The sequence below is a fragment of the Typopeltis vanoorti genome, chromosome 9 (assembly GCF_054136105.1).
Source record: "Typopeltis vanoorti isolate ZY-2024b chromosome 9, IOZ_Tvanoo_1.0, whole genome shotgun sequence".
NCBI classification, from domain to species: domain Eukaryota; kingdom Metazoa; phylum Arthropoda; class Arachnida; order Uropygi; family Thelyphonidae; genus Typopeltis; species Typopeltis vanoorti.
This window is the reverse complement of record NC_143557.1, coordinates 83,950,972-83,969,636: the sequence shown is the minus strand read 5'-3', so window position 1 is coordinate 83,969,636 and position 18,665 is coordinate 83,950,972. Positions and strand designations below refer to the sequence as shown.

General features: G+C 36.9%; 1 protein-coding gene across 1 annotated transcript in view; it reads right to left on the bottom strand.

Annotated features, from left to right (window-relative positions):
- LOC150103211 (neural-cadherin-like) overlaps positions 1 to 18,665 on the bottom strand; it is a 540,895-nt gene that overhangs the window by 382,682 nt on the left and 139,548 nt on the right. The window contains exon 8 of the mRNA XM_090397648.1: positions 5,930 to 6,168. Within this exon, the coding sequence (XP_090253774.1) occupies positions 5,930 to 6,168 (239 nt within the window). The remainder of the gene's footprint in view (positions 1 to 5,929; positions 6,169 to 18,665) is intronic.

The following is an 18,665-nucleotide window of genomic DNA, read 5'->3' as shown; positions in this document are numbered from 1 at the left end:
GCTCAGAGAGATAATCAGAAGCATTAAAATAGTGACTGCACTCATTTATGTAATGAGGGAAGTCAATTAGGATATGCCTTATGGATAAAGATGAAGCCCAGAACTCGCACAAAGATCACCTTTCCATAAGAAGGGGCAAATAAGATGACTATGACCTACATGGAGGCAAGCAAGAACAAATTTACAATCCTTATGTAGACTACACTGCTATAATTTCATCTCGGTTTTGATCTGGTAGAACTTCTTGCTAGTTTCTCTATTCCATAATGTTTGACACTGGGATAAAATTGAAACACAAGCTAACTTAGTTACAGTATCTACAGCCTTATTTCCTTTAATCCAAATATGATTTGTGATCCAACAATGGTGCACATCTAGATGTAGCCTCCACAACTGAGAAAAGAGATGTTGGATTTGAGAGAACACTGGATGATGGCTTATGTTTCTGCAACATGGCCATGATATAATGTTATGGCAGAATCCATAGTTGTTTAAGAAGGTTTTAATTATGTTTGGTGACTCATTCTGCTGGTTTTGTGAAGTTTTCCTTTGGCCAGTCTTGGATTTTTTTTCTTCTGATTCCATCTTTGATTACACCAAAATCAGATCTCTTCCTCCTCATGTAAATTATATCAGTCATTGCCAGATTCAACTCGACCAGGATACTGGATATTTCAATAGCGTTCGATTCTTTGGGAAAGGTGTCCATTTTTAAGTTAGCAGGTTTGTAGTCATTTCCTTGCATTTTATGATGCTTCATTCCACTACTTTTAACACAATCAGGTCAGTGCAGTAGTAGCTCGCTCACCACAAACCTAACTATGTGGTGATGAGAAGTGAAATTACCAGAAATTTGTTTCTGCATGTCACCGAACGCTCTGATTTTTTGTAATGGTTTTTTGATTGTAACTAATTTCCCCATTGAGGAGAGGGGATAGGTAAAAAAGATGTTCTTTTTAGAATATATTAAAAACCATAATTAAAGAGAATGATATATTTGATTATTAGTTAATATACTTGATTTACTAAAAGATGTTAAGAATAACAAATATAAGGAAGAGAAAGAATAGGCTATAATAAAAATACTATCATCATCATCAAATTCCTGCTATGTACCCTCAAGGGGTGTACAGGATATGACAGTACTACATGAAAAAATTACATCAATACTAACTTCCTATCTAGAATTTTCCTCCAAATCAGTCTGTTACTTGTCAAGATTCCAACATTATCAGATCTTATATTTCTATCATCTAAGGCACTTTGTACCGTATCAATCCACCTATATCTTGGTCTTCCTCTGGGTCGTTTTCCTGCCAACCTGGCAGAGAACACTTGTTTTGCTAATCTTTCCTCTCCCATTCTATTTAAGTGACCATACCACCTGAGATTAGCTCTGCTAATGCATTCCTGGATGCTGACAATGTCAAGTTCTTTCCTAATATCCTCATTTTTAATATGATATTGCCATTGATGCCATCTGTTCACGCCTATAATCTTTCTCAGGACTCTCATATCTGCGGTCTCTAGTCTTTGGTCAAGTGTTTTACTTCTGACCCAGCTCTCAGATCCATAAGTTAAAACTGGTTTGAACACTGTCTTGTATACAGCTAATTTAGTGTTCCGACTTATTTCTCTCTTATTCCATATGAATTTATTCAATTGACTTCCCACCATACCAGCTTTGCTGATTCTGTTGTCCATTTCTATATTTAATTTACCATCTTCAGTAAAAATTGTGCCTAAGTAGCTGAAATGTTTTACTTGTTCCACAGGTTCTCCATTCACAACACAGTTGACATTTTCAATGATTCTGCCTATTTTCATTGTCTTTGTCTTTTTATTGCTGACCTTCATACCATATCTATTACAACAGCTATTCAATTTAGTCAGAGAATCTTGCAGACTTGTAGCGGATTTATTTAGAAGTATAACATCATCTGCATAAAGCAAAGAGCTGACATTAACATCTCCAATTTTGATATCAGGTTTAATACCACTTTCCTTCATAATGTGATCCATATAGATAATGAATAACAGAGGGGATAATGTACATCCTTGTCTCACACCAGATTTAACATTAAACCATCTTCCTGTACTTATTCAATTCTAACTGCTGACTTACAACTCAAATAAAGACTAAGTATTGCTTGATATAATGCCCCATTGACATCATATAACTGCAGCGTATTGAATAGCTTCTCTCTTGGCACCTTGTCATATGCCTTTTCCAAATCGACAAAATTAAATACAGATCTTTGTTATATTCCCATGCTTTCTAGACTATTTGTCGTAAAGTGAAGATCTCATCCTGACAGCCTCTATTTGGCCTGAATCCAGCTTGTTCTTCACCAAGCTTTTCTTCCACAATTCTTCTCAACCGTTTCTCAAGTATACTGGCATAGATCTTGCCAAGAACACTCAGTAGAGATATACCTCTGTAATTGTCACATTCAGTTTTATTTCCCTTTTTATATATGGGTACTATGAGAGCTCTACTCCAATCATCAGGAATTCGTTCCTCTGTCCAGGCTTTCTGAACTATGCAGTGCAGCCACTGTAACTTTTATACCACCACACTTCAGCATTTCTGGTCGAATATCATCTACTCCTGCTGCCTTTCCACATTTCAAGCCTTTGATGGCTTTTTTCTACTTCAAGTATGGATATGTATTCCTGACTGCATGCCTGGTCAGTGTTTTTTTATCACTGTGCTGTCATCACTGCTTGTTTCATTTAGCAGTTTTTCAAAGTAATTACTCCATACTTCAAGGATATCTTTTTCTCCTGTTTTCATGTCACCTTTATCATCTCTAACTCCTTTTACAGCACTCTTTCCTCCATTCCTAAGCTTCTTCAACAACCTCCAGAATATTTTGCCACCTTCTTGATATTTATTTTCTATTTATTTAGTTATTTATTTAGTTTCCTTCAGAGTTTGCCACTGAATCTCCAAGGTTTGATTCCTTTTCTCAAACTCTTTCATTTTCTTTTCAATAATATTTCTGTATTTTAGTCTACTGTTCACATCTGAGAGCTGCTCAACTTTTATTCGCTTTAAAACTTTCTTACATGTTATTCTTTTCAATATGAAATTCAATTTTATCCTGCTCAAGACTAAATAGTGATCACTTCCAATTTCAAATCCTCTGTACACTCTGGTGTCCTGCACCAGGGAGAAAACATCACTATCAACAATAACATAGTCAATGAGACTTTTCTTATTCCTAGCCTCTTCTCTCCATGTGAATTTGTGCACATTTTTATGTTGGAACATGGTGTTAGTAATAACCAGTCCATGTACTAAGCAGAAATCCAACAGATATTTGCCATTATTATTAGCTTTGCTCTTTTCTCCAAATTTTCCCAAAATATTTTTGTATGTCTCGCAATCATTTCCTACTCTGCTATTTAGATCCCCAACAAGGACCAACTTTTCCTTTTTCATTGTGTCAGTTGCTTTTTCTAGAGCATCAAAAAATTCCTCCACTTCTACCTTAGTAGAACCTTCTGTGGGACCACCATAGGCACAAATAAGTCTCATTGTCCACTTCCCCATTCTCATATTTGCCCATATTACTCTACTTGAGACTGACTGCCAATCAAGAAGATTAGCCTCGTATTTTGTGTTGAATACTATGGCTACTCCTTCTTTTCCTTGATTGTCATTGCCTGAATATAACATTTTGTATTTATTGCTTAGAAAGATCTCACCAGTTTTGGTCTTTTTGGTTTCAGTCACCCCTATTATGTCGATCTGGTACTTATCTAATTCCTCAGCTAGCTCCATTTCTTTGCCATTCAGGCTTCTTACGTTGATAGTACCGATCTTTAACTCTGGTGATGTTGAGTTGGGGTTTGTTTTCAGATTTGTTCCAGTAGCTGACATTTCGCTGTTCGCCCTGGTTCCCTGGCGAAAACAATGCGGGCCTTGTTTAACCGGGCGACGCCCCAGCCGGCATGAAATTTTGTCATGTTGTACCATCATTTTTTATTTTGGTTTAACCAATAAGAATACAATTTGGTCGGCTAAATCCCAAATTGCCAGCCCATCCTCGTTCATTCAGTATCAAAGTAGATACCCAATAGGGTGCACCACGAGAGGGTGAGGATTGGACATTAGGTCAGAAGCCCTGGTCGGTTCTCCGCATTCCTTTAAAGGCTATAAAAAATACTTTCAGTACTTTCATAATCCATTTCAGTAAAATGAATTATGAATAATTTCATCTGCGATATATGTGCATTTGTGTTATAAGTATCTGGGGGTGGAGTGAAGAATACATGATCCTGTAAACTCTAGACTCGTATTTACATTTATGATGGGCATAATTAAAAAGAAAACTTATGAACAGATGGAAAGGGATTTGTTTGTGAAATATAAATCACTATCAGCCACTATACTGCAGATGCAAAAAAAAGAAGTAGTTTTATTGTATCACTGAAAAAGGTACAGAGATATTTGCAGTCTGTGTAGTATATTTGTCAACAAATAGTGAAATTAAAGATAACTGGGATAAAAATGGTGCTACCTAATGAAATAGGTCTCCTGTCACAGAAACTAAGCTGCATAGACTCGAGCAAAACCGTTTGTTGTACTACCAAACACAGTATGTAACTAAAAACAATTATCTTAACATTTGTCCAAATTTTCAATTACATGAAATAAGTGTTTGTTCGATTGCATTTGAAATTTTTTATGTCATTAAGACAGATCACAAATGCTAACTTCAAATAAAATTCTACCGCAAAAGTTGCAACTAACATACTGCATAGACTTCGTGCCAGTTCAGCCCACCAGCACAACACAGAAACCACACACACGGTAATGAGAAGTCCTGTTGGTACAATAAATGTGCGACACTTCCCGACATGAACATGTCAAAGGATTTTCATTTAATGATGTCATTTTTGTGTTTTCCAAGAGTGAGGCTATATTCACCCTTCCATCCCTTAGTGTGGAACAGATCAAGTCATCATAGTGTTCAAGGATGTAGTTGTGAATCAGCTGGGATATTCATGCATGTAAATGTCCCTTTAAATACTTTTTTTTTAATGTTATTACCTTCTCAAAATAAAGGATTTTCCACTGGATATTATCACGGTATACCTCTTTGCCTCCTGATGTGGAATGTTTTGTCTTGAACTTTTAAATCTCATTCTTGAACTTTTAAATCTTCCACCTTTGAAATGCTCAGGGATATGTTGGATATTCTCCTTTACAATTAGCACATCTGGTTGTGTATTATCGATCTTTATTTTCATGCCTTTCCTGCCCTGTCATGTCAGGTACAGATGGCAGACACAACAGAGAGTCTGAGCATGACCATCACTCCGGCACTCTTGAAGCAATGAAAAGGATACAGAATGTAGAGTGTATCGGTGGATCTCAGACCAGCTGTTTTTACTCGTTCAAGTAAATGGAAATTAAATATAAAAATGATTCTTAGTTTGTACATGGTCACTATCCCTACATATAAAGATTACTTTTTAAGGCTGTAAACTCCTTGATCCTTCACTTCAGAGCAAATCTCATCTGGAACATCAAGTCTCACTGATATTTCTCCTTTTAAAAATTGTAATGTTCTGTGTGGGTAAGTTAACCATAATGAATATTCATATAACAGTCAAGAGAGTTGCCCAGAATGTTTCTGACAAGAATATTTCAATAAGCTTTTTTTTTTTTTTTTTTTTTTTTTCTTGTATTTAAAAAACAGATTTTGGACTACTGCCAACCAACCTAGAAAAAGTGGGGTAATATTTTACTGACTGGACATTCAATGGTAGTATGTATTATTAGAAACAATGGTATGCTTAGATAGGTACCTGTCATTTCTTGTTAATTACTCCTTTGAAAAATTGTAATGTTCTGTGATACAGATGCAAACTGTGATACAGTTTGCATCTGTTTCAAAGTTATCGTGCTGCTTACCTTAAATACAAAAGTGCCACTATCTGCTCCTTCTTGGACTTTGGGTGCATAAGAACTACAATTTTCAAATACAGGTTTATTATCATTCACGTCAGTAATCAAAACTACAACCAGTGCTGTACTTGTATGGATACTCCTTGCTCCATTTTTGCAACATGCCCCGTCGTCTTCAGCAGTAACATTTAGTTCATATTTGTCTTTATCTAAATGAATGGGCCCATTAATCAAACGAATTACACCTATCAAAAGAAATTAGAAAACCAAATGTATTTTTCTATATAATTATATGTGGCAAAAAAACACTGGAGACACCAGTGTTTTTTTCATATACTTGTCTATTATCATTAATTTCCAATTATACATCAATATGCTCCAAAGTTTTCTATGATGCACAGTCAAAAGCATGTCTACAAAAGAGCCTTGTGGAATAAATAGTGTGATCAGTTTTTGTACATTTTTTTTCCTACCATTCTGCTAGAATCAAATATCTAAATTTAATGTCAAAGCTGATGACTTAAACATCACAGAGAATGTGGAGAAAAAAAAAAAAAAGAAAGAAAGCAAAGCGAAGGAGAGTAAGGTGAATAAAAGTAATTTCCAGTGTAAAAATACAATGTTTCATGAGAAGACACTTACTTAAATGTCACATACTTAGTTAAGATTTCATGGGATGACACACTTTTCTTAACATTATTTCTTAACAAAGAAGTCTTGGACAAGAAGAAAGCATACGAAAGTTCCTAGAAAATAAGTAGGCAGATGCCCTAAAAAAAAAAAAAAAACAGAAAAATGTAGGACTGCAAAACTTAAGGAAATTACAATGCATAAAATGGATATTAATTAAAGGAAACTTTAATGACCTTCAATATTTCAGCAACGTCACGTTGCCATCTTCAGGAGCATACAAAAATGGTATGTGCATGCAGGCACTAACAAAAGCAAATGAGGAAGAAGGCAAGAAACTAATATTGTTCCTAAAGTCCTAATGGTGCCCCCTAGCGGACTAATTGGATTGTCTTGGCCGTTGGGCTGAAGTTCTTATGATGCAAGTCTCCGAAATTTGGGGCAGTCTCATGCACCTAAATTTGTTGAGGTTTGGAATGTTTTTTTAGAGCCGCTGATGATTCCATGAATAATCTTTCGTACTTGAACTTGCTGCGGTGTATTATTTTAGTTTTCTTCCAACGAATTCTATGGCATGGTCTGCAAGCCCAGAGTGGCTGTACTGGTGAAACCAGATGTAGTCTTTGTGTTCTGAAATCCTGATATTAGCTGTGCTGCCTGTTTGGCCAAAGTAGGACAATTTACAGCTGCAAAGGACCTGGTATACACCAGGTAGGTCTAGGGGAAGTGGTTGGTCTTTGACAGAGCAGATAAGGACGCCAACTTTTTATATGGTCTATAACAAGAAGTTAGGTCATATTTTTTGAGGATATTGGTTATTTTCTCAAAGGTGCCCCGGATGTACGGGGATTGTGATAGATTTAGTGTAATCTTTATTGTGAAGGGGGTGGGTTTACTGGGTTTAGCATTTTTTGGATTTTTTGGGGGTTGTAGCCATTGGCTACTAAGAAAATGTTAAGGATGTGGTTTAGTTCAGTGGTTAGGGCATCGTCATCTGAGCAGATTAATTTTGCTTTGTTATACAGTGTTTTAATATCCCCATATTGTTGTGAGGGGGGGGGGGTATCAGGATTTCAGAACACAAAGAATACATCCGGTTTCACCAGTATTGCCACTCTGGGCTTGCAGACCATGCCATAGTTACTCGCCGTAGAATTCGTTGGAAGAAAACTAAAATAATACACTGCAGCAAGTTCAAGTACGAAAGATTATTCATGGAATCATCAGCAGCTCTAAAAAAAAACATTCCAAACCTCAACAAATTTGGGTGCATGAGACTGCCCCAAATTTCGGAGACTTGCATCATAAGAACTTCAGCCCAATGGCCAAGACAACCCAATTAGTCCGCTAGGGGGCACCATTAGGACTTTAGGAACAATATTAGTTTCTTGCCTTCTTCCTCATTTGCTTTTGTTAGTGCCTGCATGCACATACCATATTTGTATGGTATTGAAGGTATTCATTAAACTTTCCTTTAATTAATATCCGTTTTATGCGTTATAATTTCCTTAAGTTAATTACCAGTTATATATGACCAACATATAAGCCTTGCTACAAGTAGGACTGCAAAGCACTGTGAAAGCAGCTAAGCAAAAAGTCACAAGAAGACTTCGAGAAGATTATAGAAAATAAACATCAGAAATGTGGCAAAAATATTCTGGGGCTATTGAAAAAGCTTAAAAATGGTAAAAGGAATCAATTGATAAACAATCAAATGATAAACATGACATGAAAAGTGAAGATAAGGATATTTAAATATGATGAGTAATTACTTTGAAAGAGGAAACAAGCAGTCATATGAGCTTCTGTAGCTCAGTAGGTATAGACGAAGCTCTTTGGTTGGAAAGACCTAGTTCAATTCCCGTCAGTGACATGAGGAACCTTTATCTGGTCTCTTCCAACAAAAGGTGAGTTAGCCAGTCTCATACAGAGGTATGGGTTTTTTCCCACCCGAAAACTCTCCCCCACCCCCCAAACAGGGTCGTGAACACACAGACACACCTGGAGGTACAGGGCCAACCACCTTATCCTTGATATGGTAGCGGCTAAGTGAATAGAAAATCCTCGACACCGCAAGGTAAAAGAGGAGGGAAGGAATAATAATAAAAAAAAAAAAAAAGCAGTCATAGAACAATAGTTGAAAATTTTCAAGAGGAATGCAGACAGGAGTATATATATCAACACTTGAGGTAGAAAAGCCATTAAAAACTAACTAGAAATGCTAAAATATAGAGGTATTATAGATTTCCAGTGGCTGCATTGCATAATACAGAGTGCCTGATCAGAAGGTCAAATTCCAGATGACTGGAGTAGAGCTCATAGTTCACATCTATTAAAGAAAAAAGAGAGAAAAAAGCTGAATGTGAGAAATACTGAAGAATTTTTCTACTAAGTATTCCAGGAAATATTTATACAAGCATACCTGAAAAGAGGTAAAAAAATTGTGGAAGAGAAACTTAGAGAAGAACAAGATAGGCTCATGTCAAATAGAGGTTGTCAAGCATGTAGGGTCCTGGCTGTCCATATTCTTATTATAGACAGACAGGAAGAACTGCAGAACATCTGCCTCAGTGAACATAAAAAACACAACCTGCACTATCACTATGGCAAGTCAGGTCTAGCAGACCATGCCTTGGATACCCTTGAAAGAGAGAGAGAGTGTTTGAAATCAACAGAAGCCTTGAAACATACACCAAACCTCAACAAGTATGGTTGTATAAATTTGCCAAAGATTTAGGACAGTCATATTAAGACCTAATTAATATCTGCTTTGTTTTTTTTTCTTCCCCAATGTAGATGGCACCTAATTAGGACTTTAGTCTTTGTGTTGTACATTACAATTGTTCAAACTAGTTCTATTTTTATAATGGATTGTTTTTGTTTCGTGTACTGTGATAAACTGTTTTTGTGCTCTGAAGATGCTGAACAGAATATCAACAATAAGTTAATAAATAGTTATTTTCTTATCCGTCTGTGTTCTCATCTATACCGTTAAATTAATCAACAGAGGTTGTCAAAATTAGATTTATTTTCTTTGGCATTTTCATGCCCAAGAAATTTGGCATGAAAAAGCAAAAAAGACCAAAACTATGAAAACAGGCAGGAATATAGAAGAATCCTTTAACTGCATTCTCAATGGAAAACCTATATGGAAAGGGGGGGGGGCTGTAAAGTTTTGATAAACACCTAGACCAAAAATAATATTAAAGCAACTGATATAACTAGAAGAAAGAACATATCTTAAAACCCTTTGACACCCACGTTTCAACAAATTGTAATAATTTGTTCTTTTATAAGAAGACATGTCAGAGGTTCAGAAGAAATTCTAAGACACAGAGATGCTGGCTGTCATCAAGTTTTTCATGCTACAAGAAAAATCTGCAACTGAGATTCACCAAACTTTGTGTGAAGACTGTTGGGAAGTTTTCTCACTTGGTTATACTATAAATTACAGATACCAAGAAATTATATACTTGATTTAATCCTTTATCCAAGTGTAAGAAAACAAGTTTGCACCTGAACTATTTTCAGGACTCAGGCAACTTGTATAAAGAAGCTAATGACTTCACATCACTTGCCTTAGTATCATTATGGGAAGGGTCACTACCCAGACCGGTTTCGACCTTTAATGAGGTTTCATCAGTGGGAGCCACACCCAGGTGGTACTAAGGTTGAGGTAATGGAGAAGTCATTTTCATATCCCAGTAGTCAAAAGGTGTTACACCTTATTATTACAATACTCTGGATTAGAGAAAGTTGTGGGAAGTTTTTCCCATTGATTATACTATAAATTAATGATACCAGGACACGTGGATAAATGATTAAACCAAGTATAATTTCTTGGTATCTTTAATTTATAGTATACTTTATATAAGGTAGTAAAGATTAATACTCTGTTAAAACTTAAACCAGGTTGACAGTTGAATGATAAAATCTGCATAAGTGTGTAGGGCACATACAGATAAAAGTGGCTAAAATAATGACAGGCGAAATACAGGCAGTTGATTAAAATATGAGTGATGGCTAAGACAAGAGTCACAAAACTCACACATAGACATCATCACCCCCTCAGAATGGCTTGAATGAGATGACTTATGATCAATGCAGAGCTGAGTAAGAACAACTTCCTCTGTTCAAACCCTGTGCAGGCTAGACTGCCATAATTTAATTTAAAGCTTAATTCGATAGAGCTTATTATTACTCTCTCTGTTCCAATACAGCTGCCACTGAGACAGGATTTTTTGTCTGATAATATGCCAATACTCTGTGTAAGGTATAGGCAGGAGTGGATGTTTGAGAAAGGAGCTGACCTCACTGCAGTATCTGCAGCCTTGATTCCCTTAATCCCGAATTGGAATTCAACAGAACAATGGATGTTGCTGTAGCTCCAGACTTCTCATTGCCTGAAGAGAACTTTTAATCTAAATATATTATGAACCTTTGGTAGTGGTTGAATCTACCACACACACACAGCTCTGCTGTATAGTTGTTACACCTTAGTGGGATTTGTGGAGATAAAATATGTGAAAACAAGGCAGAAAATCACATTAGGTCCTCCAATTTTGAGCTCTGTCTTGTCAGATGTCATCTCCTTCCAGGAGGTTGACTACCGTGAGCTTCCACCATGTACGGATTCTTTATAGGACAAAAAGGTCCAGTCCTTAATATTTCCCATCCAACCTGTTCTTTGTCTTCCTCTTCTTCTTTTTCCTTGCATCATTCCTTCTAGAAGTGTTTTTTGCAGGGATTCATGCCTTAGTATGTGACCAATGTAGGTGGTTTTCCTTTTCTTAATGGTTTTCTTCTCCAATCATCTCTAATATTTCTAAATTAGTTTTTTGGCATTCCATGGGACTAAGAATTCTTCTGAGGATCCACATCTCAAAGGCTTTTAGTTTATTTTCACAATATTTTAATATTGTCCAGGTTTCTGCTCCATATAGCAGTGTTGACCATACATAGCATTTGGACAGCTTAAGTCTTGTTTTTGTGTGAATTTCCCTTAAGGTCAGAATTTTTTTCCTGCTAATGAAGGTTGATCTAGCAATTTCTATTCTTAATATTTCCTTATCACACTTTCCATTCTCTGTTGACCCAAATATATATAACTCTCTACTTGATTTAAAGTATTTCCTCTGATCTTAATATTTATATTGGGTATAAATATATTCTTAGTCCAAAAGAATTCTTAGTCCATTCCATGGGACTAAGAATTCTTCTGAGGATCCACATCTCAAAGGCTTTTAGTTTATTTTCACAATATTTTAATATTGTCCAGGTTTCTGCTCCATATAGCAGTGTTGACCATACATAGCATTTGGACAGCTTAAGTCTTGTTTTTGTGTGAATTTCCCTTAAGGTCAGAATTTTTTTCATGCTAATGAAGGTTGATCTAGCAATTTCTATTCTTAATATTTCCTTATCACACTTTCCATTCTCTGTTGACCAAATATATATAACTCTCTACTTGATTTAAAGTATTTCCTCTGATCTTAATATTTATATTGGGTATTTTCCCTTTTTCTCTTGTTACCAGCATGGTTTTGGTTTTTTTGAAGTTGAAATTAAGTCCATATTTTTCACTTAGCTTCAGCATCTCTTCTAGTAAGTTTTGAGAGATATTTTTTTATTTTCAGCTAGCAGTATTGTATCATCTGCATATCTTAAGTTGTTTATATTCCTGCCTCCTATGCTGACTCCTTTAAATTCTTCTAATTGCTGGAAGATATTTTTAGTATAGAGGTTAAACAATATAGGAGAAAGAACACAGCCTTGTCTGACACCCTTCTTTACTGGGAATTCCTCTGAGATTTCTCCTGATATTTTTATTGAAGCAGTTGGCTCCCAATATAGATTTATCAATAATCTGGTACTTTACCATCTACTCCTAAATTTCTGATGCATTTGATTAGTTGTTCATGTTGTATATTGTCAAAGGAGGCAAGGTTGAGATGGTTTGGTCATGTGATGAGGAGGGAGGACGAATATGTGGGAAGAAGGGTCATGCAGATGGATGTGCAAGGAGGGCGGAAGCGTGGGCGGCCAAAGAAGAGATGGAGGAGCTGGTAGAAGAGGACTTGAAGATGAAGAACTTTGATGTGGTGACAGCCCAAGACAGGAAGGTGTGGAGGAGACTCATTACAAACAGTGACCCCACTTTAGTGGGAGAAGCTGCAGAAGAAGAAGTTGTATATTGTCAAAGGCCTTTGTGTAGTCAATAAAACATAAGTAGACTTCTTTCTACTTCTCCAGGTATCTTTCTATAATAGTTCTAATGTTGAAGAGTTCTTCTCTAGTTCCTTTATTTTCCTGGAAACCAGATTGTGTTTCATTAATTTCCATTTGATTTTATGTTTATTTCTTTCTAGGATGATATATAACTTTTGCTATCTGACTGATTGTTCTGTATTCTTCACATCTGATTGTCTTCGATTTTTTAGGTATTGGTAGGAATGTTGAGTGCATGAAATCTTTTGTAGGTGTCCAGTTTCGTATATTTTGTTACATATGTCAGTCAGTGATCTTATAGCCTTATCATCTAAAGCCTTTAGATATTATGCCATAATTCCATCCATTCCTGGAGCTTTTCCTGGTTTCAGTTTCCTAATGGCATTTGTTACTTCCCAGGTAAGAATAGTAGGCCCTCCAAATCTTCTTGCATTGGCTTATCTATTCTGTCATGATTGTAGCGTTCCTTTGAATACTCTACCCATCCATCCCTTATTTTGTCTTTCTCATTAGGATGTTTCCACTGGTATCTTCAATGCAATGAGAGCCTACCCTTTTGCAAGATTTGTTAGTTAGCTCCCTAACTTTTTCATGAAGTTCTCTGGTTTTGTGCTTTTTGTCCAGAAATTCAATTTCCTTGCATTTGTTGTTGAGCCATAGTTCTTTTGCAATCCTACATTCTTTCCTGATCTCCTTGTTTAAGCTCTTGTATTCAGGACGATTTTTGTGTTTCTTTCTTTCCTCCATTTTCAGTATCTTGTCATTCATCCAGGGTTTACTTATTTTCTTCTCAAATTTGGGAATTATTTGTTTTACTGCCTTTTTTATGCCCTCTTTAAATTTCTGCAATCTATCCTCAATCTCATCATTAGGGTAAGGATACTTGGTGGGATCAGGAACATTAACAGCAGTGGATTGTGCCAGTTCCTTTAAAAATTTATCTTTTATTTCTTGATTTTTAAGGGAGCCAAGATCATATTTTTCTATGTTTAGAGGTTTCATTGTTTTCTTTAATTTTATTGCTGCTTTAATGACCACAGGGTTGTGGTCTGATCCAATATCAGTCCCTGGGTATGTTTTGGCTTGTAAGATGTTATTCCAGAACCTTTTTTTAATCATTATATAATCAATCTGGTTCCTATGGCTGTCTCCAGGACTTTTCCATGTGTAAAGTCTTCTAGAAGGGTGGCTAAATAAAGTATTTGCTATTACCACATTGTTTTCTTTACAGAACTGTATTAATCTTTCTCCTCTTGGATTTCTATGTCCCAGGCCCTGGTTTCCCATGCAGGAAGAGATCTTCTGGGCCTACTTTAGCATTTAGATCTCCCATAACAATAGTTATGTCATTTGATTTAGCGTTGTTCAGTGCATTTTGAATGTCTTCATAGAAGCATTCGACATCTTCATCTGGGTAATCAGAAGTAGGTGCATATATTTGGACAATAAAAATATTAAAAGGTTGAGCTGCAATTTTTTATGCAATTATCCTGTCACTTATGGGCCAAAATCCAAGTAAGGATTACACAATTTTTTTTTAGTACAAATGCTACTATTCCTATGACTGTCTCCACATGAGTATATAATTGAATGGCTCTTTCTGTTTATTTTTCCACTATTAGTCCATTTGACTTCACTGATACCAGCAATGTCAATTTTCATTGCTTCAAGTTCTTGTATAAGGTTATTTAACTTCCCAGCTTCATATAAGGTCCTTACATTCCAAGCTGCAAGCCTTAAGAGAAGATTCTTGGTTTTCAGATGTGAAGGATCAGGAAATATCCTTCCTGGAGGGTATAAGGTATCTTCGTCATATGCTATTTTCATAGTATCCATCTTACGTTCCTGAGTTTCTTTCTCTTCTTCTCTGTAATGTTTCCAAGAGACAAAAGCTGCAGAGGGTCCAACCTTGTCTCCACTGCTTAAATCAGTATATTTATAGTTCATACATATATAGACAGGCACAAAATTAGAGTATTCAGTTCTATGAGCTTTGAAGAGCTGGTGGTAGACAACAGTAGGACTGGAAAATTTCAGTAGCCTGCTGAAAGAGAAGCTGCATGCTGGCATGTATGACTGCCACGATGGAAGTGAATTTGGTGTCATAGCTATATTGTCTATGCTATTTTTAGAGCTTGTAGAACTTTTATTCACAAACTAAAGGATTTTGTTAGTCTGTCGAGTGTTGGAGATTCTCCCATTGTGGACGAAAGAGTTTGATATGTGGGGTGCTCTGGAAGGGATTTTATTTTAGTTACATATAGCAGAGATAAATGAACAAAGGTGATTCACTGGTCTTGATGTATACAGACGAGGAATACATCATGTATACATCACAGTATACTCTCCTTGGATAAAGCATAAGACTTGGGCTGTAGTCAATCTTTGATCTTATCAACGCCTTGTACAAATGAAGTAAAGAACATCTTTCACCACTCCAGCAGGTAGAAGATAGGATGCATAGAATGTTCCCTTCTTTACAGCACTTGTCTCGTAACTGGCATATGTGAGGGAGGAAATAGTTTGCCATCAAATATCAGTCCCAAGAACTTGGCTTCATGGCTGATACAACTGTCCTAGACAGAGGTCTGAGTCAGGATGAATACATCTGCAACAAAATTGCACACAAACTGTCTTCTGCTGTGAAAATCTGAAACCATTTGCAAGCACTCATTTTAAGAGAAGATCAATGGCTTGCGGCAGCTGTCTTTCTATGACTTTCATATTACATGAGTGACAGAATATGGTAAACCATCCATATATAGGGCATTACTTACTGTTGGAGAAAGTTGTTTTGTTATCGAGTTGACCCTGATTGCAAAAAAAGTGACACTTAAAACAGAACCTTGTGAGACACCCTCTTCTTAGTTATAGTGGTGGGAGAGAAAAGTTCCTGCTCAGACTTGAAGCTCTTGATAAAAAGAGTGAACTTCCCTCTAAGACCAAAATTATGCAAGCCTTTCAAGTTCAAATCTTCAAGCAGTGCCATATGCTTTTTCCATATCAAAGAAAACCAATACCAGATGCTCATGCTTTAAGGAAGGCATCTCTAATGGATGCCTCCAGTGACAAGATGATTGATCAGTGGTGGAATGATGTTTTCAGAAGCCAGATTGTGTTCTGGAAAAAAAAAAAAAAAGGCTGTTTCTCTAGAAACCATAAAAGAAGAGTTAATCGTATATATTTCAAAATTTTGCACAAGCAACTGGTCAGAGCAATTGGACAGTAGTTATTTGGGAATTGTGTAGCCTTGCTTGGCTTAGGAAAGGCAATTATAATCACCATTTGCCAGGTATCCAGAAATAAGTTCTCACAGAAAATTCTGTTGTAAAGGTGCAACAGCTGATCCATGTAGACTGATGTTTTACCATCTTGTTATGGATATTATCTGGTCCAACAGCAATTGGATGACATTTTAGCAAAGCAGATTTCATTTCTTTGGTAAATGGCCTGTTGTATTTTTCTGTACTGTTTGAAGAAAACAGATTTGTTTTTCTTCTTTGCTTTTCTGGGCAAGGAACTTGGAGGGATAAGAATGTGTTACTAATGTTTTTGCAAATATTTCCCTGAGTGTGTCAGCAACTGTGCAACCATTGTGCTCGGGGATAGAGAGGGCGGGTGCTATATTTGCCTTTCATTTCTGGATTTTTCCTGTACTTCTTTGCTGTTTGTGGATCTTGATGCAGATGAAATAAACTGGATCCAGGATTCCTTTTGGCTCTGATGCCAACAGCAGCTGGATAACAGAGCCAAATGTTGGTCGAGAAAGCAATTGAGGTTTGTTGTTGTTGTAAGGTGTCTGCAGAAAACACCCCAAGGCTTCTGGGCTTCTTCGGCTGGTGTACAATTATTATTCCACCATCACTTAGGAAAATATAGGAACTGATTAGATTTTTTTAGGAATTGCATTTGTGGCTGCTGCTATAATACACTTGTTAGATATTTCACTGCATCACTGATAGGAGATGAACTAACTGTTGCAGAATCAAAAACTTCTGCAGAAAAAGGTGGACCAGTCAGTGTGCTCAATTTTCCACCATGATGTATTAAGTTGCCCATGTAGAAAAGTGGATATCACAAGAAAGTGATTACTCCCAAACAGGTTTCATCAGTTTCCCACTTAAACCATGGGAAAAGGGAGGGTGAGCAGATAGATACTTCTGTATGAGAGAAGATTTTGTACACCACTATTGAAAAGAGAACCACAAATATTAATAACAATTTTATCAGGATCACACAGTGGAAAATGTTGAGGAAAGACAGTTTTACAGAAGAATGACTTCCATAGAAGACCTCAACAAATGTTCTCTTGAAGAGTCTGATATATACATGCTTTGTAACACGAGTTATTTCATATTTATTTACAAGATAGCAAGTCCTTACTGTTATGACAACTTTTTTCTTTCTCAGTAAACTGCCCCCATGCTGAGGTCTTGTTATCCAATGGAAGTCTTGTTAGTCCTCCATTTCTCTCTCTGTGTCATTTAATGCATCCTTCAGCCTTATTCCAGTAAGAGCAGGAATTTGATCTAGCCATCTCCCATAGAACTTGCCTCTTCTTCTAGCTCTTATCATCTTGCCCTAAAGTTTTACAATGATCTATCTCTTCTTTTTCCAAATTGTCCAAAATATCTGAGGATTTTTCTTCCCACCATGCTGCAGAGTCATTTCAAGATTCAAATGACCTCTGACTAAAGATAATTCTTTTCTCTGTCCAAGGAACTTGAAGCATTCTTCTGCAGTCCCACATATCAAAAGCCCTGATCTTAATTGCCTTGGTTCAGTGTTCAAGACTGAACCTTAAAGAACCACAGAGAAAGCCAAGGATCTCACCAGTCTGATCTTTGTATTACTAGATAGTTTTCTGTTTTTCCAGATCTTCGTGAGCAGAGTCATTGCAGATATTTCCAATGTAACCTGATATCTTACTTCCTCCATATAACTCCAACTGGCAGAGAGCAATGAACCCAGACAGATAAACTGATTAACGTTATCTCTGCCAGTAAACACTCAAGAAGTCTTTTCATTATGATTACTATCTAGAATTAGCTTTGTTTTATTGAGATTAATATTGACTCCATATGTCAAGCTATGCCATACCACGTTTTCAAGGAATTTATTCACATGCTTTCCATTTTGTGTTATTAGTACTGTCATCAGCATAATCTTAAATTGTTGATTGCCTTTGTTCCAGTCAATCCAGAGATCTCTCTTGGTGATCAACTCACCATATATATATATACACACACACACGAGGGAGGTCTGAAAAGTTCGGTGAATGGTCCAATATCTCAACGGCAACATGGGACAAGTGCGCATTCATGCACATGACTATCCAGAGACACGTCGAGAAGCGCCACCTAACATGGAGTACACGTGACCGTCAGGGTAAACCCGCTGCGGGCAGTCGAACAGAGTCAGCATGAGAGGTTAGGGTCACAGTGCAATGGAGCAATGGGTGAACATTAAAGTTCTGCTACATATTGGGGAAAACGGCGACGGAGATGCATGAAATGTTGGTGTGAGTGTATGGGACGGAAGCCATGAGCAGAAAATGTGTTCACGACTGGTTCAAATGTTTTCATGACGGGAAGGAAATGACTGAGGATGAGCCAGGTTCAGGTTGGCTGTCGACAAGCAGAACCCCAGACATGATCGAGCGAGTGCAACAAATGCTGGCACGAGATCGACAACTGACTCTACGATTGCTGGTGGAGGAATTGGGCATTAGCAAGGACACAGTGCGCACTATCATCCGCGAAGATTTGGGTAAGCGGAAGATCTGTTCCCGGTTTGTGCTGAACAAGCTGACAGATGAGCAGAGAGCAAAACGGATGGAAACCTCTGGAGATTTCAATACCATGTGTGACCAGGATTCATCCTT